This window comes from Danio rerio, chromosome 9 (assembly GCF_052040795.2).
Source record: "Danio rerio strain M-AB ecotype USA chromosome 9, GRCz13ab, whole genome shotgun sequence".
In the NCBI taxonomy this organism is placed as follows: Eukaryota; Metazoa; Chordata; class Actinopteri; order Cypriniformes; family Danionidae; genus Danio; species Danio rerio.
This window is the reverse complement of record NC_141029.1, coordinates 34,166,360-34,194,305: the sequence shown is the minus strand read 5'-3', so window position 1 is coordinate 34,194,305 and position 27,946 is coordinate 34,166,360. Positions and strand designations below refer to the sequence as shown.

The 27,946-nt window shown below is 35.7% G+C and overlaps 3 protein-coding genes across 7 annotated transcripts in view; 1 reads left to right on the top strand and 2 right to left on the bottom strand.

Annotated features, from left to right (window-relative positions):
- The window catches only part of rftn2 (raftlin family member 2), a 30,832-nt gene extending 14,803 nt beyond the window's left edge, over window positions 1–16,029 (top strand). The window contains exons 2-9 of one of the 2 annotated variants that reach the window (XR_015498804.1): window positions 232–412; window positions 2,647–2,755; window positions 4,801–4,978; window positions 8,510–9,448; window positions 9,575–12,475; window positions 12,561–12,664; window positions 12,756–12,834; window positions 14,704–16,029. Coding sequence is in view for 1 of the 2 variants with exons in the window: in NM_213420.1 (NP_998585.1) it covers window positions 232–412; window positions 2,647–2,755; window positions 4,801–4,978; window positions 8,510–8,728; window positions 12,369–12,475; window positions 12,561–12,664; window positions 12,756–12,834; window positions 14,704–14,901 (1,175 nt within the window). In the remaining variant the exon portion in view is untranslated. 2 annotated transcript variants of the gene reach the window in all.
- Window positions 16,030–16,086: 57 nt separating this feature from the next.
- Window positions 16,087–22,073, bottom strand: mob4 (MOB family member 4, phocein). 2 transcript variants are annotated; one of them, XR_015498808.1, is made up of 8 exons: window positions 21,985–22,056; window positions 21,213–21,275; window positions 20,386–20,486; window positions 19,821–19,863; window positions 19,039–19,125; window positions 18,687–18,766; window positions 17,042–17,318; window positions 16,087–16,869 (listed from the first exon to the last, which is right to left on the bottom strand). XR_015498808.1 is itself a non-coding variant. In NM_001003439.1 (8 exons), the coding sequence occupies exons 1-8, from the start codon at window positions 22,042–22,044 to the stop codon at window positions 16,477–16,479; spliced, it is 678 nt and encodes a 225-aa protein (NP_001003439.1). In that variant the 5' UTR covers window positions 22,045–22,073; the 3' UTR covers window positions 16,087–16,476. The 2 variants fall into 2 exon arrangements, 1 of the variants encoding a protein (NP_001003439.1); NM_001003439.1 differs by having other exon boundaries at window positions 16,087–16,608; window positions 17,207–17,318; window positions 21,985–22,073.
- A 1,863-nt stretch (window positions 22,074–23,936) lies between these two features.
- On the bottom strand, window positions 23,937–27,926 carry hspe1 (heat shock 10 protein 1). 3 transcript variants are annotated; one of them, NM_131526.2, is made up of 5 exons: window positions 27,874–27,926; window positions 27,305–27,487; window positions 25,442–25,600; window positions 25,269–25,358; window positions 23,937–24,564 (listed from the first exon to the last, which is right to left on the bottom strand). In NM_131526.2, the coding sequence occupies exons 2-5, from the start codon at window positions 27,305–27,307 to the stop codon at window positions 24,514–24,516; spliced, it is 303 nt and encodes a 100-aa protein (NP_571601.1). In that variant the 5' UTR covers window positions 27,308–27,487; window positions 27,874–27,926; the 3' UTR covers window positions 23,937–24,513. The 3 variants fall into 3 exon arrangements, with proteins under 3 accessions (NP_571601.1, NP_001315319.1, NP_001315320.1); NM_001328390.1 differs by lacking the exon at window positions 27,874–27,926 and adding an exon at window positions 27,690–27,818; NM_001328391.1 differs by lacking the exon at window positions 27,874–27,926 and having other exon boundaries at window positions 25,442–25,597.
- Window positions 27,927–27,946: the final 20 nt, after the last annotated feature.

Genomic DNA, 27,946 nt, shown 5'->3' with positions numbered 1-27,946 from the left:
TCTAAACTGAGTACATTTTACTCTGAGGATTTAGCTGTGTATATACATCAGATAACCCCTTCCTTTCTAAAAGGGCTGCTCCTGGCCAAAATGAGCTGTTTATGCAAGTCTATGTCTGGGTTTGTCGGAGAACGTGCAGGTTCTTAATGTTGTCATTTATTTTGCTTGTATTGACGGAGCTTTAGAACTATATGGCGGTTTTCAAGGTGTGTATTGTGCTGTATTCCACAGGCAGTCGACCTACTGTGCAGTATCTGTCCTCTCTATGTGAGCTGCCTCATGCCCTCCAGTCCTACTACACCCAGGGCTACGTACTGGCCGCCTTGCATCCCATCATCCTATCTGTGGGACGGACACGCTTTCTGCCCTGCAGCCTGCTGTACCGGGCCATACTGGTTCGGCCACGATCCAGGTACATCACCCTTGCACCCTGTATTTTGCACCCTAAAAAGCCAGACCGCCCCCTTCCAAGTAAATAATTAACATTTAATGAGTCGGCATGAATATTTAATGGCAAAGGTCAGACAGTCTAGCTGGAGTGGGAGGGGTCCGAAGTCAGGTTTGGGTGCAGATGTGGTTTGCGTTTAGTTGTAACGAAGCCCTGACAACAGTGTGGTCTTTTAACAACCAATGAGAAACTGCACAGCACGAGTGGAGGAACAAGACAGGCTAGTTTCAGCTGAATAAAATATTGAAAAGTAAAGTCTAGGACAGTTGTCATGTGTTAATAGTATTGTGGCTTGGAAAACACTGAGCTGTGTAATGTCAGCTCCTGTGAATACTTTATGAGTGATGTCTTTATCCAGTGAGTATAAGCTTGAATATGATTTCAAGCGGAGACTGTGGTAGTGAAGCCTGCAAAAAGCAAGCGGTGACATTCAGGCATGCCCACATTAGTTACTAAAGTTCCTATATGCTAAGAAGTCTCCATTTGTTCAATTCTGGAAAGAAATTGCCCATTGTATTCTGGGACATGTGATTCAGGAGCTGTTTACATGACATTTTCATTTTCAAAAACAGGAAACTTTTCATGCATTTTACCTGTTTGTTTATATGACAAGTGTTTTAATGACTAAATTTGCTTAAATCTGAAAATGGGTGTCTAATGCCAAGTTCAGACTGCAGGATTTTTTAAGTATTTAAGTCACAGATGTTTTCACACTGCATGACTATCTGTGGTAGCATACCGTCGCTGCTGTGTTTACACTGCAAAATGAATTGGTGACAGGGGGTTTAACACTGCATGACTTTGAAATCTGCTTGTTAAGTCGTGACGTATCGGTATTGGTGACGTATAGAATACTGTTTCCGGGTCGAAGCCACTATTCGTTTATGAACACTTTTCAGTCTTATCACACATTAAAGTGTATTTTATATAAAATCATAGTGTACACATTGGTCTCTGGACTTGCTGCATCACAAATACCAACATTTTAACAATTTATAATTTATATTTATAATCACTTTCTGGCCATCGCATATTAGGCATGGACATATATACTGTGATTGTGATTTTTGAAAGTAACTTTGTAAACGTTTATTATTACCATTTGATGAGTCTCCCCAATCAGTTTCATAGAGCGATTGGACCCGGAAGCCCCTTCGCATGACGTCACACTTAACAAGCAGATAGGAAGAATCATTGACAAGTTTGTCTTGGTCCGCAAAATAAGTCAAAATCTGGGTTAAAATCATGCAGTCTGAACTCTGCATAAGTGGCAAGTTTTTGAAAACTCCCTCGCTGTCATGTCTGTGTGAACACTCAAAAACAAGAGCCTCTGAAAACAACAAAATGTTCATGTGTGTTTCCCGAGGTGTGTTAAACAACAAATTTAACAAAAAACTGAAGAATTGGGTTGATTTCAGCTCATCTTAAATGAGTAGTTGGAACATGCAGCAAAAATAATTTTTGAGTGTGTGTGTGTGTGTGTATATCTGTGTGTGTATGTATGTATGTATGTATGTATGTATGTATGTATGTATGTATGTATGTATGTATGTATGTATGTATGTATGTATATATATTTGTGTGTGTGTGTGTGTGTGTGTGTATATATTTTATATATATATATATATATATATATATATATATATATATATATATATATATATATATATATATATATATATATATATATATATATATATATATATATAATTTGTGCTTTCTCAAAAGCATTCTCAAAATTAAAAGTTAGATCTAATTTCACATTTAGAAAGCATTTATATAATTTTTATTGTTTACTTTTATCTAACATTTATTTAAATGTTTTTTTGTCTTCTTGTGTAGATATTTATGCATGTATGTATGTATGCATGTGTGTACCCTGAGCTTCTGCAAACCACAAAAAATAGTTCATGTGTGTTTGTGCTCATTCTGATTCTGATGTTATTATGGTGAAGAAAACCGGTCTGAAACAAGTTTCTTTTGGTGTTGGTTATACATCAGCACTGTTTGTTAAATCATTGACTTTTGGGCCCAGACATTCTGTCAGGGTCAGAAGAGTTAAGCCTCTCAGCATTTTTACTAATGGAGGACATGTTAAGATTATGCATATTTTATTATCGCTGACAGTTGCTAATGTTTTCATGGAGAGAGTTTAAAATGTATTTGTCTTTATGGATGTTTGTGTTGTGTGGTTGCAGTAGTCACACAGTGCCGATGATTGACAGTTTGCCAGTGTTGCGAGTGGAAGAGTGGCCCCTGCCAGGAGAATCTCTGACCAGCGATACAGTGAGACTCCTCATTGACCGGGTCTGTCTCTTACTCTGAAATGCTTTTACTCTCTACTTGCTTGATATTGGATTTATTCATTATTCCTTGTTTGTTTGCTTTTGTCTAACCAGTTATTAATATTAATTTCTTCAGGCTGTGCCACGTGTTTCACTGGTCATACCAGAAAATACATGTATAAAAACTTACTTTAATAGACATACAATTTTATATTGAATGTAATTATGTAAGTTTTTTTGAGTTGCTTTTTAATAATAAATAAGACCGGAAGTCTTGACATTTATGTTATAAGGCCGTGCAACTCTTATGTGGAAAATTAAGGTGAATAGTTCATCTAAATCCAGCTTTAAGTCAGGCAATTTGACAACTGGCTTAGAGTGGAAACTCTTCATAAGTAAAATTAATTTTCAGTAAACATGAATAGTATTAAGTAGTATTCCGAACAGAAAAAGGGATTAAAAATATTACGCATATTACTATAAATATCAAACCTAATTGCATTCATTTAAAGCAAAACTGAAACTACACAAATACTGGCATTTCTCTGTGACCAATACAAAGTATTTGTTTTGCTTGTGGTATAGAAGTCCCTTATAATAATTAGTACTGGGCAAAGATCAATTGTGATTAATATTAAAATAAAAATAAATAAATAAAATTGATATATGAGTGTTTGTGTGTGTGTGTATTTATATATATATATATATATATATATATATATTAGAGCTGCACAATTAATCGTTTAAAGATCGCGATCTCTATTCAACCCCCTTGACGATCTTAATCCAGCATTTCTACGATTCTACGATTTTCTATGATTCAATCATATTTTCAAGTTCAGGGGAGAAGAAAAGGCGGCTGCACGAGTCTTTTCATTGTTTCACACACGTTGCTCAGACACCTCCAAATGATGTTGAATGAGTCACATACTGTATTTATAAGGTAAAATTCACACAAAAAAAGTCATTTTTGTCTTAATAAAATGATGTTTTTGCGATCGGGAAATCACACGTGACGTAAGCTGCTGACCGTGAGTTATCATCACAGAGAAGTGCGTGCGCGCGCTCTACTTAATGATAGACCCGCGCGCGTCTACTTTAGTAAACAGAACCTGTATATGTTGTGAGTAACAGGTAATACATTTGTAAATAATATTCAGTTTGTGGCACAGAGTGATCGTTTTGGAGCCGCGCGCGAAGTATGAACAAGCACTTAGCAGTCAGAATGAAACCGAAAGTGTGCACTTCATTTAAATGATCGTATCACATTTTAGAGTTATGATCACGACAAGCATTTGATGTTTTTTTCTTTCACAGCGAACCCACAGTTTTGCATGAAAATAAATGTTTACAATGTTAGTATAAGTATTCTAGGATATATATTGTTGAATATAATCTGATAATGGCAAATGTCTGATTTTACCAGTGAATAAAATTTTCTAATATGACAGATTGCAAGCATATATCTCAAACATAATAATTCAACATCAGAATTATTATAAGTAGAATAGAATTATTTATAGAAACCAGTAGACCTACACAAAATATTATCGAGGTTGTGCCATATGTTTGTTTTTACCATACCTTTATTTTACATCCACAGAATCGTGAGAGAATCGTGATCTTTATTTTAAGCAAAAAAATCGCGATTCTCATTTTAGCCAGAATCGTGCAGCTCTAATATATATACACACACACACACACACATAAATATATATATATATATATATATATATATATATATATATATATATATATATATATATATATATATATATATGTATATGTTTGTGTGTGTATGTGTGTAATACAGGTGCACATAATTATGAAAAACTGTTTGTTTACATAGTTATTTAAATCTATATATAAATTGTTACATTTATATTTAATCTCTGAATATAAATAAACCTTTTTACCATATATATGCATGCATGTGTGTGTATTTTTATATATTCGTTAATCATAATATAAATCACAGATAATTTAAAAATGGGACTTCTTTCCTGGAGAGCACCTTAAAATGGAGTGTTTGGATGTACTGACTGCTGTCACTGTCTGTGTTCTCAGGTGAACAGTTATGCCAGGGGTGGCGTGAGGTTTGTGGGTTCAGTGCTCCAGCAGGCTGGAGGAGGGGGATGTAATGGTAGAGTGCCCAGTCCCAGAAGGGACTGCCGCTCCCTGCCCCGCACCCCTCCTCGCACACCACCCGGAGACACAGATCTGGAGGGCCGCAGTTACAGCCCAGGTCAGATTGTAGACTGTCTGCAGTCTCCAATGTTAAGCAATTTGTGTGATAATTTGTGGGTCAGCTCTGTTTACCTGATTGGCTACAACCACATCTCACAATGAGTTTGTCTTATTTTATCCCCCAATCAAAATCAGAAAAGAATTTCTGTAAAAATATGTATTTTTTGTTACAATAACTTCGATATAATCCTATTCAGAGTAACAAAAACTCTGTCAGTTTAATTTGGTTTAACCCTGTAATATCTCTATGGAACCGTGGTGCCTACTTGCCCTCTGGGCATCATACCAACCTCTTGGTTCTCCATGGTAACAATTTCAGGGCTACATGTGAGATTAAGATCAGTCAGAGGCTGTTAACTTCTTAACGTTGGTTCTGGATGTCACTTCTGTGCCCTTTTACATTCGACTGATGGGTTGACCTGATAAAAAGTCCACATGAAATCCAATCCCCATCAAATAAAAACAACTTTGTTGCCTTTATATAATAAATCTATAGCCTTAAGGATATCTATTAGCTAGTTAGCTCTATATCTTAAACGACAAAATTCATATTTAGAAGATCCATGCATTTAAAATGTACAGTTTTTGTGTGCGTCCGAAATCGCATACTTGCATACTATATAGAACGTTTAAAACATAATGTAAGCCGAGTAGTTTCCCAGAGATGGGTTGCGACTGGAAGGGCATCCGCTGCGTAAAAACTTGCTGGATAATGCCTAGTTCACACTAGAGGATTTTAAGCCTGATTTGAGCCCGATTTGGAAGTTAACGAGCTCGCCGACAGATCGGGCTGTGATCAGGAAGAAATCTGCGGGTGCTCGGCGCTCGCCGCTCTTTATGTGTGAACTACTGAACAACGCATCAACGAGGCTCGCTGATGCGTCGCCGACACCTCACAGACGGAAATCCAACATTCAGCATGCTAAATATTCCGGAGCAGTCGGCCGACTCAACCCCACGTGTGGTCAGATGTAGTGACGAGCTGCAGCCAATGAGAGAGCATATCAGCATGAGCTGAATGCCTGTGTGTTCAGGAGCTCAGCAGAAACATCTGTGATTGGTCAGAATGGGCATCGATGCACTCGCTTCATTCTGCGTTAGCACAGACATGAGAGTAGGCTATAATAACAGTGGAACTAGAATTCTGTAACTATTAGAATTACCATACTGCTCATTCTGACCGTTCTCATATAAAACGCCATATTGTCACAACATATTTACATTCAAAGCTATTATTGAGATATTAAAATTAAGCTTTGAATGTCTGGCATCATATTTAATGACACCATTACCCTAAAAATATAATATTTTTTTGGTAATACAGCCTATAAATATGTAGTTAAGATACTAAAACACTTAAAGGTCTTGACTTTCATTTTCACTTTCAAACAGGAGCTATTCGGCACAGAATATGCAGTTTTGAAAGATATCTGAAGTAAATTGATGTTTTTGCCATCAGAAAGTTTTGTTTCAACAAGAAAATGAATGAATGAATGAATGTAATCCGAGTAGTAGTCCGAAGTCATAGTACTCGAAAAACCATATGCGAAAAGATGACCTGCTACTTCAAGTGACATTCACAACATAATACGCAACCAATTAGAGAATAACTTAATCAAAATTGAAGCTAGGTTAGCCTAGCCGCCTCATACGCTGACCATTCAACAGCTTGGTGGTGAAATTTAAAAATAATCTAATAATAACTAATTAAACTGATTTCTCTTTTTTTTAGCCAAAAAGCCTGATAGACTATTGTTGTGCAATGAATTATAGCATTACTAGCCGACAAGGAAACACACATGGACAGTGCTTCTACATTATTCATTCACAGAAAGAACAGCCAGAAAGGGGAAATTGATGGATTTGTGCCAAATATTAGCATCATTGACCCTTAACAATGTACAGTACCTATAACTGTCAGTATGTGTGTGTGCTTCTAATACTGTTTCATTCCGAATATGCAGTCAAGTGAAAAAAATAAAATAAAATTAAATGCAAATTAAAGTATAAATAGCAGAAGTAAACAAATAGATTTTCCCTACAAGCAGACATTAATCCAACACCAAATATAAAAGCAGACACAAACCTAGTATAATGACTGAATCTCTAAACATCAGTGAGTTGTAGCTCTAACATGGACATGAGGGCTATAAATGACTGAAAAACAGCTGTGGGTGAAATATATTGATCTCAAGTGCTCAGATTGTGCTCAGTGCTCAAATTGTGATCAAATGTCGCAATTTCAAATATTCTTAGCTTGAAACAGATGGTGGAAATATGATTGCTATTAGTATGACTACTATGGCGAGGGCTTCAACGGAGCAGTGCTCATAATAGAAAAAAAAGAAAAAAAGACAGCTGTAAACATTACCTGCTTTGTATTTTTTGTAGAAAAAATAGTTTAGATCTTTTTAGGGTAAGAGGTGTGTGAGTTCTTGCCATCTATGACTTTGTCAGGAATATCAAAAACAAAACCAACTTAACTACGCTCCTTTAGCGCCCCTCACACAGCTTGTTCCATGCTGGGATTTCTCCCCTTGGGATTTAGATTTTAAAAAGAGAAAAAATTTCACCATCCTGTCCAAACTTTTAGGATACCGGGTATCAGATTTGCACAATCCATATGCACAACGCTTTGGATTGTTTTCCTCGCTCGAAAGCTTGACAGGCCTTCTGCGCGTAGCTGCGGTTGCTAAGCCACGATTGGTGTGTGGCAGTTTTCGGTTGTGGCTTAGCGAAGGGTCAATTCCATTCATAATAGTCACATTGATACTATATAGAACATACTTTTCTAGCGGTTGTATAGTAAATTCAAATGTATTACCTACACAAGTAGTGGGCAACTTCGGACGCAGCCTTACACTTTCAACAATTTTGATGACATACTGTACTTCAGCATCTCATCACATTTTCTTTCCAATCAGCTGCTTTGTTTGTAGCATCTGAAAGCATCCCGTCCCTACACTATGAATAGATGCTTATCATCAGCATTTTCAAGATGTTTTTCTGAAGGCACATTATGTGTAACTGTTGTATATGACATATATTTAAAACTACTCTGAGTGAGACAAAAAAAAAAGTCTGATTCTCAGGTGATGTGTTGAGGCTTGATTAAATTATGGGTTAATTTTCTTTTTTTTTTGTGAACTATCTCTTTATTTGTTAATGAAGAAAAATTAAACCTGCCATCAATTCTTATTTGATCTCCATAGCTCCCTCTTGTGGACATTTTTGTAGTCATTGTCGGGTTTAAAATGTATCCTACCCATTTGAAATCAACATAGATTGCTATATTTAACAACGCCTAGAAAGAGTCAGCATTACTATTAGACTCTGGCTGCCATATGCTGCTTTGTGTAGCTGAGAGATAAACAAAAAAGCTATTGGCTACTTTAAGAAAAGGGGAGGAGCTACTCTATATAACACTGCAAGCTTCTCATTTTCTATTGCCTGACTTAATGTTATTACATGTTTTATTATTATTCAGCTCTACATTGGTGATAGATAAATATATGACGATTGTTTTCAGATCTGAGATTGTTGGTGCTGTTCCACTCTTGGGCTCCGGGTTGTGCCCCGCTGGACTCGTTGGCCTGCTGTTACCACCAGGGTGCCCTGTCCATGCGCGTTTCCAGGAAAGGTCAAGTTGTAAGTGCTCTGGAAGCAGATTGGCTGGAACTGACCGCAGCTTATTACCGCAAGGGCTGGTCATTGGTTGATTCCTTTGTATACTGGGATACCCCTAAAGGTACTTCATGCACACATACAGTAGTCACCATTTGAAGTGGATCATCACCATTCATCAAAGTTGTTGAACAGCACCCATAGGGCAATTTAGAAAAACATTTTTAATTCATTTTGAATGTTGACTACCGTATATAATTTTGATTTCTTTATTTGTTTGTCATTTGAGCATGGTTGTTTGTCGTTTTTGTGTATTTTCTTTAGCTCTTCCCAAGAGATTAAAATGATTGCTCAAGAGGATAAGTCATTTCCATTCTCAGAAGTTGCACTTTTCATCTTCTTCCTTTTAAAGCCCCAGCATCTCTCTATCTTTAACCAAAGCCATGTTTTCTTTCTCCTGTCTCCCACTAGAACTAAATTTAGAGCTCACGTCCCTAACCTCACGACCGTGCTTCCTGTTTCGCACCAGACTAATAGGATCTAAATCAAGTGTGCGTGTGTGCGCGCTAAAGACATCTGGAGCTAGTGAATATTGAACTTGAGAAACGGCTTACAAAGTAGCTCTCGCTCCCCCTTTCTCTTTGTGTCATATGTATATCATTTATGTACATGCGTAAATCTCTTGTGTGTATGTGTATGAGTCAAATATGTTAAGTCTCATTTTGGCGTCTGCATCTTATTTAAATTTACAAGGGTAATTGCATACTAAATTGTTTCCAAAACAATTTATATGCTTATTCTGACCTGTATTGTACTTAAGAATATAACAATAATAAAAAAATTAGTGATGATAAATAAGTAATATCACACTCGTAGCAGTGCAATATGGCTGTAAATCAGCACTGGTTGGTGGCCTCGTGCCTTAGTGTCCCACCAGTGATCATATACAGCTATATTTCACTGCTACGAGTGTGATATTCCTTACATATAACAGTTCGACGGCACAATCGTGTATATAAAAATGAAAATGAAACACTGAGTCTAAAACCCCTTTTGTATAAGGAAATACTTTCTTCCGCCACTCATTTACATCTGTAGCTGATGTCAAAACAGCACAAGCCGTTACTAATTCACCAACCTCACTTTAGAGCTAATATTTGAACGATTCTCTATTTTAAAATTATTGGGCTGAACGTGACATGAATTCCCATCAGTCTACAGAGATATCTCCTTACAGTATTACAATCTACATTATTTCTCTGTTGCTTTTGGGATATCACATTAAGTAACCCCGAAAAAGCAGTGTAACCAGATTGCTGTTGTGTTTGCGATAAGGAAAATATTAAACACATGCGGGCATTTCTTCTTTCTTTCTGCCAACACAATACACATTCCTGATATAAGAGTCCCATCTCGCACTCAAAATATTACAATTATATGGTATAAATACAGCACTACAACCTACAAAAGAGAGATTGATGTAGAATATCACTTACCAGTATAATAAGGATTTGATCAGCTGTAGTTAGAAATTATGCTGTTTTAATCCTCTAAGGGCTTTTTATGCTGTCCTGTCACTATCTTGTGGATAGACAACGTCAACTGTCTTTGGTCAGCTCAGTATGGCAGGCTAATGACCGCCGACTTGCTGTCTCTCAGAAAATATAAATATTTTAAAATAGGCACTAAATAAACTGCATGGTTGCAATCTAAACAACCACATTCTCAACCACAAAAAAATCTTCAAAAGTGCATTGTTGTCCAACAACAGCAATATTTGTTGAACTGTAGAGTGTCCTCTGCTTGTTGTTGTATGTGGGCGGAGTAATGCACAAGGGTAAAGGGTTAAGAGGCTGGACCAGAGCTGTTATTGCAGAATATTACACTGCTATCAGCCAATCAGATTCAGGAACCAGACAGAACTGTTGTATAAATATTTATATACATTTCAATTATTCAAAAATAGATATTTCAAATTATAGTTAGTCATTTTAGTGAGTGTCCTCTGTAAATCATGATGGATTCAATCACAAATGTATTAGTGCTTACTTTTTTCTCATAGAATCAGCCTCCATTTAACAGAAAAACATGTAAAAAGCTCAAACTTGTTTTGATGCTCAATAATATGGAGCTTATAATATGCCAAAACGATCTGAACTTGAATTGTGTTAATTAGAATTATTAACAATTGTAATTTAATACATCTGCTTTTTTATATGCTGTCAAAATCGTCTACCCTTCCCTGTTGATCACCCCTGACCTTTTTTCTGCTGAATCTGAATTTCACAATCTAAATGTCTGGTTTTGAATTTTTAAATATTGAATTTGATGTTTTGAATTTCTTCATCTTGAAAATTTTAAACTGTATTTTTACAAACCCAATATCTGCAGTCTATAGCTGCTTCCCAAATGGCACACTATACACTATGCACTCATGCACTATGTACTTATGCACTTACACACTCAACAGGATAGTATATGTTTGTAGTGTCGTCCCAAATGGCACACTAATGGTTTTTACTAAGAGGAAATTCAAACCGTTTCCTTAATGACGTTTGACGAATGCAAAATCAGTGAAATAACCGACCGAATTATCAAATAATACCTGCCGTGAGTATTGCCGCATTCACCATTGGGAGGCGCTGTAGTCTCTCTCGTAGGAGAATTTTGCTTTCACCATCCAAAATAAATAAAGTTATCCAACATGTGTGTCCGATAGCTTCGCCCCTTCCACTACGTAAGCAAACCTGTGGTCGTTGAGTGCGTGAAGTGTCCATTATTACACACTTCATTTTACCAGCTAAATAAGTGCATCATCCGGGTAATTAAAGTACACTTATAATTTTTTTTGAGTTTTCAGTGTGAAGTTATGAAATTCAAATTAAGAAATTCAAACCCTTTTTACAGCATATAAAAATTCAGATGTATTAAAATACAATTATTGACAATTCAGGTGAATACAATTCAAATTCAGATTGTTTTGGCATATTATTAGCTCCATACAAAAAGCACTTTGTTTTTGACACAACATGCATGTTAGAGTGCATACATGTACATAAAGATGTATTAATTACAATTCAATAGCAAAAACACTAAGTACTGAGATCCAAAAATATTCTGTTAAATCAGGACTCGCTCTATAATCTGTTTTTTACCTTCCATTGTCCGCTCACACATGTTGGCGCTCATGGATTTGTCTTGCTGTCATAAAAGTAGTTCAGTTTCATTATCTTTTGTAGGTCATTGACACACTTCCAGCGCTGAGTAAATGAGACCTACAAAATCATTGCTCTGAGGTTCAGAATAAAATCACCTGCGGATTAAAAGCAGCCACTTTAGATCCAAGTAACTATGCCAAACGAATAACTCTACTATTTGTTTTAAAGATTAGACCTTTATTAAAGTAATAATCTCCCAAAAAAAATTACAATCAACCAATATTTACTTCCTCTCTCCATTTTAACAACCTCTTTGAGTTTCTTTCTTCTGTTAAACACAAAAAGACACAGATTAACTACTGACTTCATTACTAGTAATGGCTCCTGTTTGAACATTCTTCAAAATATCCTCATTCATGTTCAACAAAGAAAAGAATCCCATTAACGAACGTAATTGTCTTTTTTTTGTCTGTGTGTGTGGGTACTGTCTCTTTAAATGAATATCTAGGTCATACACATGCACCTATTATGCAAAAATCCAGCAATGAGCTGTGGCTTTATGAGTTCTTATCACCTAATCTAGATGTTATATTGTTGTTTTGGCAGGAGAGCCAGTGCCCAGGTCTCTAGAGGGTCTGTTTGTCTATGAAGAGAAAAGCACAGCGCCACCTGCCAATGACACTATTGTAGTGGAACAGTGGACTGTTATTGAGGTGTGATTGAATGTGTGGAAGCTGTCATTATCTAGCATGGTGTTAAACTCATTTTGATGATGTCGCTAATGGGTTTGTGTTTTAGGATTCAAATGTGAAGACAGACTATGGGCCTCTGCTGCACACGTTAGCAGAGTTTGGCTGGCTGCTCACCTGTGTTTTGCCCACCCCGATTATTCGCCATGACAGGTGCGATCCTCACAGCTGTTTAATCAAGTTTATTTTACAATCTGTTATTATATGGCTAGCTGAGTGTTTTTTTTTTATTCTGTTTCTGCAGTGAAGGGAATTTGGCCACTAAGCAAGTGGTTTTCCTGCAAAGACCAGTCAAGGGTCATCCGGTACCACAGCACAGCCAGGTATCAGTTCCCCAGTGTTAGTTAAATCAGTTGTATTAGGAACATTACTACAATTTGAACTAATGGCAAAAACAATATATAAAACCTAAAATCCTTTTCAAAATATTGCCTCCTACATGTATGGTTGAAGGCAAAATTATTAGCCCACGAATGTACGACATCCACCAGTTTGTCATGATCTTGTGACCTACCCACGTCAGTTGCGTTGCTTCATTTTAATTCATTAATTCTGTCACAAGGCCTCATCATGCGCCGGAAGTAGTAGGTCATCTAGGTACTTGTTTTTCAAATTCTATGAATTTGGACATACTACTTGGCTCACATACTGATTGTGGCGTACTATATAATATGGAAGTATGTGATTTTGGACGCAGCCAATGTGTATTTTACTCATTATTTTTCAAAATGCTAGTATTCAGCTTAAAGTGCAATTTAACTGGGTTAACTAGGCAAGTTGAGCTAGTAATATTGACCTTCAAATTTATTATTTTTTTATTATTTAAAAACTGCTTTTGTTCTGGGCTGCATGGTGGCGCAGTTGGTAGCACATTCGCCTCACAGCAAGAATGTCGCTGGTTCAAGCCTCGGCTGGGTCAGTTCTGTGTGGATGTTCTCTCTTTGGTGGCGTGGGTTTCCCCTGGGTGCTCCTGTTTCGGTCCAAAGACATTTGGAATAGGTGAATTGGGTAAGCTAAATTGTCCATAGTGTGTGAATGAGTGTGTAGTGATGTTTCCCAGTGATGGGTTGCAGCTGGAAGGGCATCCGCTGTGTAAAACATGCTAGATAAGTTGGCAGTTCATTCCACTGTGGCGACGCCAGGTTAATAAAGGGACTAAGCCAAAAAGAAAATGAATGAATGAATGCTTTGGTTCTTGCCAAATAAAAGACTTTTAGATTAGTGTTTCTCAACCACGTTCCTAGAGGACCACCAGCTCTCCACAATTTCAATGTCTCCTTAACCAAACACACCTGATTCAGATCATGAGCTCATTATTTGAGACCGAAAGAGCTGTAACGTGTGTGAGAGACAAAGCAGACATCCAAAACCTGAAGTGTAGGTGGTCCTCCAGGAATGTGGTTGAGAGACACTAGAAGAAAAATAATAGGATAATCGTTTGAATTTACTTTTCCTGTTGAGTAAAAAAAAAACTATTCCAAGTATATCTGTAATAATATATCAATTGTATTAAAATAAAACTGGTTGTCAAGGCATCATTTCTAATTATAATTGTAAAGCAAACCTTTATATTTTGCTGTAAATGGTTAATTTCAAGTAACAAAGGATTTAATAGATTTTGTTACCCAAGCCCAGGGATGGGAAAACTTGATTCTCCAGGGCCGGTGTCTCTGCAGACTTTTGTTCCAACACTAATCAAACACACCTGAAAATGCTAATCAATGTCTTCAAGATCACTAAAAAGACTACAAGCAGGTTTGTTTGATTAGGGTTGGAGCAAAACTATGCAGGACACTGGTCCTCCAGGATCAACTTTGTCCCTCCCTGCCCTAGCCTCAAACAAGCAAAGTTGGAATTTTTTATGCAGAATAAAACTTTTGGGGTGAGCTATCTCTTTAAGAGCATTTTGCCATTGTTTATTCACCCTTCTCATGTTTAGAACCTAAATAAGATATTCTGAAAGATTCTGGTGGCTGGCACCCATTGACTTCCATAGTAATCTTTTTTCCTACTATGAAAGTTAATGGATGCAATATCTTTTTTGTTTGTTTTAAAACTACATAAGGAAGAACAAAGGATGAGGTCATTTCTAACTACCCCTTGAACGGAGAATGTGACTTCTTGTAACATGCACTATTGTCAGACTTTTTTGTCATTTTTAACATTCATGTTGTTTTGTTTTTTTGCTGAAGGGTTCGACACGGAGAGAGGTGTCCAGTCGCTCTGTGAGCGGAGGAGTGGACGAGGGGCACGCTGAGCTCTCATCTCCATGCTCAGGCGGGATCGGTGGCTTCCCTGTGTTTGGAGGAGGCTTTCCCAGCTCTCTCTCCCATCTGGATGAGGGAGGATATGAGCCGGACGATGGGGCAGCAGAGGTCACCTGTATGTGAACTCAAAAACTTGCCGTTTAAAGTTCTGAAGCAATGAGCATTGCCCTCCGATTTTCACCAGAACAGAGATTTTGCGTTCTTATATTACAGACAGACTTAGCACTTTTAACTTTTTGTAAATTATTTTTTAACAAGCCATAATGTATCCTAGAGAACCCCTATTTTTACCGAAAAGCACAATGCGTGTGCAATCGTTCCTGTTTTCAATCAAAATTATCACTGAAAGTCACTGTTATGAGCAAATCCTTTACCCCCCTCCTTATCACGGCGAGTATCCTTCCTCACAGTTTTTGCTGTTCTTTTTCCTGTTCCTTTTTTTTACTTCAAACCAGCTGACAAATCAGTTGTTTGTTTAAACACCTGCGATGGTTCAGCGTGACCAACTCAGGAACTGAGTGTCCAAACAGACTCCTTGTGGGACGCACATTTGTTTGGTGCGCAGTTTTGGAAAATATTTACCTTTTATGCAGAACTTTCCAAGCCTTGGGTGCCAAAACGTCATCTTGGGAAGCGAAGGGGAATTCTTTCTGCTTTGTATGTGTTTGAGGGAAATGCATGTACTGTAAACCTACAAGCTGGACCTCATCAACTAGCCTGCAAACACTGAATTTGACAGTAGTTTGGTTTATCTGATCTGTGCCGTTGGCTCAGTTGGTGCTAAATTTGTTTGTTAACCTCCTGGGAATTTCTTCACACACACTATCTTAAAGGGAAAGGTTTGCATATTGAGAGACACTTCACAAGGGGACAATGAGCAGGGTACTTTCTTTCTTTAAATGACTATAGTTCTCCCCAAATTAAGTGGTAAGGTTGAATAATGCGGTTGGATTTTTACAATTTATTTGTTTGTAAGCTGTAGAATTTTAACCTGAGGTAAGTGTTATACGGCTGATGTTGCCTTGACAATGTTTATCCCTCCTTGAGGAATGGCAGATTAGCATAAGCACATTTTTAGCTTACGAAGCTGCTGTAAATGTTTAAAGTCATTAAGCGATAAAGTTCTTCACATTTATCATTATATTCTAATTTGCCAGATCTGATCAGTGTTATTTACCAGCTTTAGTATTCGTACATGTTCAGACAGTGTTTTGTACTATTTTATTAAACGGGTATTGACCTCATATTAAATCGAATGGCCTTTTGTGTTGTCACTATGTCATAAAATGTTAATGCAAAAGCATTGGCTAGGTACAAGTCTTTTATTAACAATTGACATAATGAAAATACCATACATTTTAGTTTATTTTAAAAAAAGGACAAAGTGGGCCGGATGAGAGCCCTCCACCCATGTAATAACTTAAAAACGAGGGAAAAGACAGGGTGAATATCACCAGACTCGCTTATAGTCGAGAGAGGGGGGAAAAAGAAAGGAAGTTCTTATTGGTTAAGCAGGATTTACAATGGAGATGAGCTGAGATATGTACAAGTAGCTGTTGATGTTATGTTGGAATTGATTGTTACAGCTGAACGATGGAATTCGAATCAAACAAAACATTTGTGAGTGGAAAAGTAACGACTGACGTTATTGGCCTCTGCTGTCTGGATGCTTGAGGCTTCAAATGCACAAGACGCAGCTCAGGCATCGCTTTCGCCAGCGGTGGCACTCTGGACTTCCTCCTCCAGGATGGGCACAATGAGGTTGTCCTTAGACATGAGGTTGTACTTCATCACGAAACGGGTGAAGCGATGACACAAAAAGGTCTCATTCTGTGGGAAAGAGATAATAATCTTCAGAAATCTGATGCGGATTTGACTGTCGTCCTTAGAAAATGGTCTCCAAGATGCCTCCTACTGACCACTGCCGGAAATCCCGTTTCAATAAACACCAACAGCTTTGTCATAAGAACAATGAAGAAAGATCATCCTTAACTTTAAAATAATGGCTAAAGACGAACACTTCACAGGAATTTGCCTGAGGTAGTTCACAACCTCATAGTTGCTCTATAACAGGGGTGCTCAGTCCTGTTCCTGGAGATCCACCTTCCTGTAGATTTCAGTTGCTACCCATTTCAAACACACCTGCCTGTAATTACCAAGTGCTGTTCAGGTCCTAATTAATTGGTTCAGGTGTGTTTGATCAGGGTGAGAGCTGTGTTTTGCAGGAAGGTAGACCTCCAGGAACAGGATTGAGCAGCCCTGCTCTATAACATACTGGGAAACATGAGTCTAAACTGTTGGCTCCAATAACGTCATTGCCAACATGTACTTTTGGGAGACTCAAGTTCAAGTGCCAACTCTCAGTATATTCAATACTCTGAAATGTATGTACTTATGATTTACATATACACACACACAGCTTCCTTACCTCATACTTGTCAAAAATCTGGCGATGGTGAAAGTACGCATGGGAGAAGATCCTATAGATGCGACGGCAAACAGAGCCCAGTTTGGCCACAGATGATTCCTTAATGCTGACGCTATACAGAAAGCAATGAGAGGGTCAGAAGCTATACAATAAAAACCCCTACAGACTGCTAACAGCTAAGGATTTACATATTAGCATAACTCATGAAGATCGTCTTCCTGCATCGCTTAAATGCAAGCATTTCCTGGAGTTAGTCAGGTCAGGTTTATTTATATGTACATTGTCAAGAGGATTTTGAAAATTGTGGAGCTGTGCAATGATAGATTTGCTCTTCAGTGTTCAGTGTCAGCAGTGAAAACTAACCACCCTGAACTGAACAGAACTGAACTTTAACTCTGAAAACTGGACTGACAGTTTTAATTTAAATCTACAAGAACTTTTATGTTAAGCTGCTTTGACACATCTACAATGTACAATCTACATTGTAAAAGCGCTATAGAAATAAAAGATGGATTGATTTCAGGAGGATGTATCGATATTGCGAGCACAACACTACAATGTAGAGCTTATTTTGCACGTTTTTGTTCAATTTATAACAAATTGGTGGAGCAACAAGTTTACAATTTTTTTTTACAAGTTTACAAAAGCAACAATTAAGCATGTATACAGATAAATCTGGATGTTTTAGTAGCAGATGAACGTTGCAATTACAGAATCTTTGGTGCTTTATAATTCAGTACAACGCATGTTCAACTGCTAAATTCAAATGTGTTTCCCACTTTGCAATAATTTAATAAATGTAATAATTTATTATTATTATCATTATTTTTGTTTATTATTTATTTTAGGCTTCAGACATTTAAATGCACAAGAATTGGGCGGGGAAAGTAAAGTCAATAAATGTGGTGCCAACTCTATTTTAAATACATGAATTTACATGTTACATAATCAACAGCTCTAAATCTCTGCTCTGTGTAAATTAACTTTAAAAATCAGCTAACGTTAAAAATCAGTTTAAACCACATACTTCTAATTACACAAGAACCGGATGTTCTGGTATTTCACAATCTAATTGTGATGTGATGTCACGTGACAAGTTCAACACTTTACCACAGTAAAAGGTAAGTGTACTTCATTTTAAAACAACAGTTGCCCTTTGAAAACTTGTGTATTTAACTTGTGTATAAAAGCCTTTATAAAAATGTAAGGTTTAAAAGAATGAGCTCTGATTATAAAAACTTTTGATGCCTAATCTGTATATGATGATGGGCATCACTGCTGAGGTTGAATGACACGCGCACACAGATATTTTAGTTATATGTTGCTCATCCTTAAGCAAAAAATTAAACCAAGTTTTAAAATTCATTAGGGACTTTTGGGAGTGTTCGAGCGGTTTGACACTGAACTCTGCAGGTAGACAAATCTCCAGGAGGAACACCGAGCACCCCTGCTTTACAAGATTAGATGTTCAATAACTTACCGGCTGGGAAAATACTTGTTGCTGTTGAGAAGACATGCAGCTCCATCCAGGGTGTGCCTTGTGTAATCAATGGCAGGGCACTGTGATCCAACAAACAAATCAACATTAGATTTCTATGGTTCAGTATTTAAAGAAATTCCAAGGTGCAGCAATTGGTCAATAATAATCAACAACGGCTTTTTACAACAACTCAATTGTTTGGTAATTTCATTCTGTGCATAAAAAAACGTACTGAAAATGACTATCTACATCTCATTACTTACATAGAGATAATAAAATTGACCAAGCACAACAAAGTCATTACAAATGTGCTTTTACTTTCAATCAAACTTTTGAGTCAAATGACACTGACCTCTTTGGGAGTCTTGTGGGCAGCACACAGAAAGATCCACTGCTCAGTGGCCGTCATCTGGGTACATGTGTCTGGATGACACTCATTCTATGGGGCAAAAGTATCACATTTATTACATTCATTTAGGATCATATAATCAAACATCACTGTCTAAATAAAAATGTTAAAAACATTTGAACATTAAAACAACTAAATCTGTTATCGAGCAATTCCAGCATTATAGATGTGACATTTGCAGATTTTAATCAGAAAAATATCAACCTCTAAACTTTTTTTTTATATTTTAAATGAGAGAAAATAAACATGCGTTATGGATGTGTCCAAAAAGTCTGCGTTTGCAGTGCACAAAATACTTTGTAGAAATTCTGTGAATTTAACTGCACTACTCACAATAAACAATGCTAAACAGATTCGAGTCCGCTCACTATAAAACAAAAATGATGGATCTTATTTCATTAAACAATTTTTTCGCATTTATAAGGCAAAAGCTTCATTATGATTTGACATCTCTGTTATGAATGCTACACACATGTAAAATTGCCACTTGTGTGACTTTGGTAAATCAAATTTAATAGTTTGAAAACACTGACAGACATTTTTGAATATTTCAGTAGAATTGTAGAACACAATACCTACATAAACAACTTAGAAAATGTTTCGCTATTTAAGTGAAAACTTTATTTTTTAAGGCAAAATTCACATTTGCATGGAATTGCTCTCTCTATCATGATTTGATTTGTTTGTGAAATACCAGTGGTACATAACGCAAGAATGATAATTACCTGCAGTTTAACTGCCAAGCCATTGAGCTCCAAACAGAACTGTCTATATAGACAAAAAAACACAATATTAAAATGTATTTAAGTAATTAAAAATGCACATACTACTTTAGACAGATTAGATCAAAGACAACATCTAATATTGGTGTCTGCATCAAATATATATTCAAAAGTGACTGGGCTGCATTCACAAAAAGCTCATTAAATGTAGCTAGAGCTAAAGCTTGTTTCAAATAATAAATCATCAAAATATGCATTAGGAATTACTTACTGAATAAAGAGTAAAATCTAGTGGGTCTTAAAGATAATGTCAAACTATAAAGATTTAATATTGCAACTAAAGTATTTCGAGTCATTTAATATGTTATCTACCATTTCTTGTTTTATTGGAAGAAGAACATAACCACTGTACCAAATAACAAGGTTCATAGTAGCTGAAGACACCTGATATAAAGTGGGTTCTATTATTATTCCAAAACATAGAGAATCACAAAAGTATACTGAGATGCATCATTACACTGAAGGATCAAATGAAGGACCCTTGTTGACATTCAGACTAATAATATACCTGAGATGTTCATATTTCCACACCCCCTCATCCTGTCCCTCTGGAGGCTCCATAATCTTCTCTATGTTGGAACAATCTGAGCGAATGTTCTGCTGAATGTACTGACAAGAAAATTGAAAACATGACTATCAGTTAAACACAATTTTAAATAACAAACCAACTGAACCATATAACGATCTTTCGTCGTACATATAAGTGATGTTTCTAATTTTTTTAGGGTTTTTTAAAGTTTTTTTTCTGACAAGTGTCATTTTTAGTTGACCACATTTAATAAAGCTTAAAAGTCTGTTGACTATTCAGTTAATAATCAACTGAAACGTTTGTCATGCTGCATAGAACAAAAAAAACTTTTAAATTGTCTCATAATTAAAATGACTTCATGATAAACTTCAAAAAATATTTTTTTTCTATTAAATAGACACAAAAGAATGTCAACTCTTGAACACAACTAATTTCATGCCACCTAGTTTCTTGATTATTATATTCTCAATAATAATAACACACTATCATGAAAGGTTTAAAGCTCAAAAGCTTTCTAAAAATCCTGTTTATCCTAATTGATTATTTTAATGTATTAGTATTAAAACAACAAAAAGACAAAATACTTTTAATCAGCAAAGAGATATAGTCAAAATCCATGATGATTTATTCAAACAAAACAGTGTAAACAACCATGTAAAGGAAAACAAGCTAGCTGAATGTCGCTTTCAGTTAAGCAAACTATCTAAGCATCAGAGTTAAGACTTTGTCATCAGTACAAAGAATATCAGGGTCATTGAAAGTGATTAAACCCTTCTCAAAACCTTCAAAGAAGTAAAAGCTCTCACTTGTTGCACAGCCAAGGTGCTGTCCATTTCTTCAAAAGACTCATCAGACCAGTTATAGAAGTCCTACAACACCCAAAAACAAGATTGTAAACAAGTCAGTAAAATCAACACTAGAATAATTCTAAAAAAACTGATGTCAACAATACATACATGATCAAAATATCCTTCACTTGACTTAAATTTTGCCCGCAGTTAGATTACATTAACACATTCCTTATGTTGCAATCATAGTTTTAATGCACAGTAAAACTATAGTAAATCGTCCCAAACGTAATGACAATTTCTTGACAAATAATTGAGAAAAAGTACCTAGGGGGTTACCTAGGAGTACCTACTTAATGCTGCAGGACACTGTCAATGAACTTTGTTGTGTTTTAAACATAATAATTTAATGTAAATACATATTCAGCAATGTTCATCCGGGTATTTGTAGACGGCTGCTAGCTGACTGCTGTTCGCCAAATAACTAGATCATAAAACCTCTAATATCAGGCCCCTCTTGTCTCTTATTTCACTCTATATACAAGTACTTTTGGAAAAGCAAGCAAATCATATTACGGACAAATATTTAACAAAATACACAGTTAAAACCCCTTCTTTAAGGATCATTAGTTTTCTAGGCTAACTGTTAGCTTAGCTCTTTAGCATATCTGCGGCTTCCGCTGGCAGAAGAACAAATTGTTTTTTACGCTAATAGTACATTAGGATGTGCTCCACGAACAGGTCTGAGTTTGAAAGAGAGCGTCAACTTGTTATAAGCTGTTCATTTTACCTTCGCCTTGGTGCCTGGTCTATTCCTCCTCAGAACAGCTGTGCCCTCCGCCATGACCATCTCGACAGATTTAGAGTTTGATTGACAGCGCGCCCCCAATGGACGAGCCCGGCTACTACAGGAGCAGCTCGGATACAGTGAAACTCAAAATATTAAACGGTGAAGATGCATTTATGATTTTATTCCATCTTACATCGAGTGTTATCTATTTTCCAGATCCTTTTTCCTCTAGATTCTAGTTAATAAGAAGTCCATTATGCAGTCAGATGCATAAATATAAGCATCTGACAGAGCAGTTTGCCTAGCTAGTTTGCATGAGATAATCCGTGTTTTCATTCTTTTTTTATGCAGCTAATTTAATAACATTTTATGTCTGACATAATAGAAAAATATATAAAAATAGGTGACTAACTTAACATAAGCCCATATGGACTTATGAAACTGGCCCCTATGGGGAAACCCCAGTTGGCATCTCATTCAGCCTTCACTTATTCCATGTTGCCAATTTTAAGCCATCATGGCTAATGGAGTTCTGCTGGGATTACAAACCATTGTTTTTCTTTTTAAATGACTTGAAGTTCTTCTTGTACAAATACAATCACTTGTGTCAATTCATATTTCTGATTTTGGTTTCCTTTTCTTTAATAAAAATAACACAGCTCAGCAATTATAGTAGGCCAGTTTTTTTATTCTATTCATATATTCTATTCAAATATTGGGGATACTTGTGTTTTTTTGGTTCTTGACAGTCCCTTATTCTTTTTATTATTCAGATTTTTTTTAAATATATGACTTTTATGGGTATATTTTACTCTTTATATCTTATATAGGTTCTTAAGTAATAACCAATATAATAAATATAGTTAAATATACGCATAAGCAAGAATATTGTATTTCAGAATAATCAAGAAATAAGGGACTCAAGCACTAAAACTACACTAGTTTGACAATAAATAGTCATTCAATGCTAGCTGATATTAAAAAAAAACTTTTTAAAACTAACAAAATCCAAGTTATAAGTCATTGTTCACTCTCATAAGAACAAAAACATTAACTTAAACATTTGGAAAACAGAGAAATGAAAGTGGATTGTAACGGACTTTTACATTTTTGGGGGTGAACTCTCTAATTAAAATGTATTGTTTACAGTGCAGGTTAAAGCAAAAAAAAGGAAGGGTAATGAGCAGTTGTCAATGTAAATCAAGTCTTATTTGGGTTCTTTACCATTTATTTTGAGCACTGTGGTGGTATCCTGCTAAGTTTTAAGCAGATTACCACAAGTATTACAGGATTTAGAAACAGGTGATTACATATAAGGCAATAGTAAGAATAATCAGATGGTGTTGTTTTCTGTATGCAAATCTAAGCTTGATTGTGATTTGTAATCTACTATATTGAATAGTTTTTCTTTTTTTTTTTAATCGATAAACATGTAGGAGATCGGTGTCTTGAAATTCTGCAGTTAGAAAAATAATCGAATGTTATCGTTAAATGGCCAATGGCACCATCTGGTGATGACTTTGTGAACAAAATTTGGGACTTGTAAAAGCAAGCAGTAAATGTTGTCATGCACTTCACATTTAAGACTCTCAAATTGTAAACCTGCCTTTGTGATCTTCTTAAAATTAAAATAACATAGAACTGATTTCAGGATCAGCTAATAATAAAGCTTTAAAAACTGTCAAAATCTGCTCTGCTCTTAAGATCTTTGTGTAAGCAATTTTTAGTAACCCTTGTAAATGCAAAAAAAACTTATTTTTCTTTAATTTTATGATGCTATTGTTATTTCCATTGCTTCCTGTAGTACTGTACTTTTTGTCACTGTCATTTTTTGATTGATATTGTATTTTGTGTACTGTTATGCATGTTCCTGTATTCAGCTACAGAAAAGATGCCAGTCAGTGACAATCTGACCACTGATTCTAAATCTGTCCAAATAAGAAGAAGCCGTCTTCAGAATATTTCCAAAAATTTAATGAATAAAAATGTAGTCAGCTGAAAAACATCAATGCGAGGAGTTATAGGAATTGGATTACTTTCAGGAGGCACTATCTAATTATTTTAGTTAACTTCTGATCACATCCAACATAGAATTCAAAATCATATAATTTAAAGAAAACTAATAAATTAAAAAAATAACCTTTTTTACCACTAGAACAAGCAGTTCTTTTGTTACTTAAAAAAATCCATCTCATTCCATTTTAAAAAGTTAAAGAAGAGTGATTCATAATCTACCAAAATTAAAAACAATTTTCATGTATATGAACTATAAAGTCTTGGCAATGCTTCAATTGTTAAGATGTATATCACTTCCCAGTTTATACAGTTGGTATACGTTTCAGCGGTCACATGTTCAATTTCAAAACTGTTAACCTCAAAAAGTGAGATGAAACATCAAGATCACTTTATTTTAACAAAACATGATCATACTTATTTACAATCAAATGACATAGAAAAATGAAAACAAACATGGAACAATCTTTCATTCTATGCACTTTAGAATGACACAGATGGCTGGACAAGCTGACTTCAATCTACGTATTTGCCAAGAATATCTGCATCCCGGAAAAGGAAATAGTCCTACAAAAGAAAATAAAAGAAGAATAGCAGTTTATAAATCAAACAATCATTATAAAATAGATTACATTTCAATTTCGTTATTTTGGATGCAAATACATTTGGTTTCTGTAAGAAAAAAAAAAAAAAACTCAAACCTCAGAAATCAGGGGTGCTTAAAAAGGTTTCACATGAAGGACCAAAAAGCAAATATTCTTGATAGCCATGGGCCAAAGGTAAACAAACCAAACTATTTTACATTCAAGTTGCCATGGGTCATTTTCTAATTTATTTCATAATATTTCAAAATAAATAGAAAATATTACTTAATTGTATTAACTAATGCAGTATAACTTTTAAAATGATAACATATAGCAATAAAAACAAACAATTACATTTATAACACAGTGGAGTACAATGCTGAATACACAGGTTAATTTGCTCATCAAAGTCTCTGCATTGTCGAGTGCCAGTATTTAATTAAAATCTGATTAATTTGCATCATTTAATTTCAGTTAGCTTTTAACAATAAAACAAACAAAGGGTTAAATTAAATTTTAATTGACAATCTCTAAATCATCCCCATCATTCTCCCTCTTTTCTCAGATGGGATGAGGGGCCAAAACAAAGGTTAGTATGGGCCAACTTTGGCCCATGGGCCCCTAGTTTGGGCATCTCTGTTCTAAATGGATAAAAAGTAAGAGTCAATAAACGGCAAATGTTCAAACCTTATCTTCAAGCATAACTTTAGTTCCTCCGTACTCCGGCAACAAAACTTTATCCCCAACTTTGACACAGACAGGTATTACTTTCCCATCCTGAAAAACAGAAATAATTAAAACTCTGATTTCACACACTGTAATGAAAAATGTAAATAAAATTTTAAATAAATAAAAATTACCTTGTTTGTGGATCCTGGACCCACTGCTACCACGGTAGCCTGCAGCACTTTGGCTTGAGACTTTTCTGGAATCATGATGCCTCCTCTTGACACGGTCTCTGCAGCGAGCCGCTCTACCAACACACGGTCAAACATGGGGAGAAACTTCCGGAAAGCCTGCTAGAAAGGAAAAAAAAATCATGCTTAGTGCAGTGGAGAAATAGTCGATACAGTTTCGCAACACTTGAAAAGGGAAAAAAACACACACAAGGGGGCGTCACACAAAAAACCCCAACAGTTTTTATCAGTAACCATTGACTTTCATGGTAGAAATAACCAAAGGTTACAGGTTTTCAGCATTTTTCTAAATAACTTATTTTCTGTTCAACAAAAGACAAACTGAGAGTTAAAGGTAAATATAACAGAATTTTCTAGAGTTTTTTCGTGAACTATCCCTTTAGATTTGTCTTCATTTTCGTCTGCGGCTTTTGCTAAATGATTATTCCATGACCAAAAGTGTTCATTCATGATTTTAAAATAAACTGGAGTCCCATAATAAAGAACAACTGATTTTTGATTTCAGTTGTAACTAAATCTTTGGTTTGCATTCTTTCAAAGATAAGTTTTAGGCTGACTCCAGAAAAGTGCTGACCATCAAACACTCTGTATCATACCGTTACAAAGACAACAGCTGCTGCTTTTCTGAGAACAGATGTGTGTGACCTTGGGAGAAGGTCGTGTGTGAGGGAGGGTTGATGGGACAGGAGATGTTGAGGGTTAGTGTGGGGGAGGAAAAAGTTTTGGAGGTTTTGTAAATGTTTACCATACTGCTGAAGGACAAAAGGACAGGCAACATGATAAACCCTGAACCCTGAAGGCAGAACAGACAAGCGTGTAGAAGATTCTAGAGTAAATCAGTTTCACCTGGCCGCAAACTACAAGGCAAATTTATAACTCACAAGTCGTGGCACAAATGACTCGATTACTATCTAGTAGAAAATAAAATACGCACATCACTTAGCATGCTATTGGAAACCGGTAGTTATTGACTTACTTTTATATATATATTTTTAATGGATGTTAACGGCTACCGGTTTCCAACATTTTTCTAAATATCTTATCTTTTTAACAGAAAAAAACGCTCAAAGATATAGAACCTCTTCAGGACTGAGTAAAAGTACATTTCATTTTTGGGTAAACTTTCTCTTAAATATGCACAAATAAAAGCATTACCCTGCATTTAAAAATATATATCTGTCTCAATAAAATACAAAGTAGTTACAGCAGTGTCCATCATAATGCACATGCGTTCGCCTCTATTCAAAATGACCCGGAAGTTCATGTCTAGCTGAAACACTATTGGCTGTACTGATCTTTGAGCCTGAGTGTTTCCACAACGTGAATTATTAAGTTATTATAACGAAAATTAAGTCAATTTTACACAATGTGTGACGGATATACAAGAAAAACACTCTTAACACGTTAAGTATTTATAACACAAAATGTCAGGTGCATTTTTTTTATCGTGTAACATTAACACTATTAAAACCCCATTTACACATCTAACGTTAACGTTATACCAAAATGTTACGCTGGTGTATAAACCAGCTGTTAGCAAAATTATTCATTAAATACATCGGGTTAGCTCTGAACCTTATTGACATAAACCAACCTTTCACCCACACTTCACGTGCCCATATTAACTAACAACTTCAGCATCAAATCATTTTTACACATTGAATCTGGGCACGACTGCATTACTAACCGTGACCTTGCAGTCGCAGTTGATGGGGAGTTATAAAACATCACGCGAAACAATTCAACACAACATAGTAACATCTCATTCAGACGGAGTAGTTGGATTAATTATCTTACGCGTCTTACCATTTTAGCTGATCTTTAAGAAAACCGCGTCCGACAGAGCAGCAAGAGACCGTCACACTGGACCACTTCACTCCTGCGATCCACGTGAAGAAGAAATGTCTGGAAGGGCACTGCGCATGCGCCACAAGACAATCCCTACCGACCCCAGACCTGCAATCTAGAATATTCCTCGATCTCCCAAACCTTACATAAAGACATTTGACTCTTTTTTTGTTGTTTCGTAACAAAGGAGAAATTTTTATCTGATTGTTACAGCATTTATAACTTGCACAATATTTAAATGAATAATACATGTGCTGCTTCAGTACAAAATTTCACGTTATTCAAACACATTTAATATAGATGATTTTTATTTTTAAAAGATAAAATTGACAAATAACTCAACTCAAATGCATTTTTAAAAGCTATCTTGAGCTTTCTACATAATACTAATATTATTAATAATAAAGTATTGTAATTATATAATATAAATACACATATATTGACTTAATATGTAGATAATCTATAAGAAAAGGTTATAATATTAGACCTTTAACAAAAAAAACAACGAAATTTGCAAAACGCAATACCATTTCTGGTTGCACAATCTTGACCTCTGACGTCTATTTTTCTCCAATAGAATCTGCGAAATTTCTCGAACTT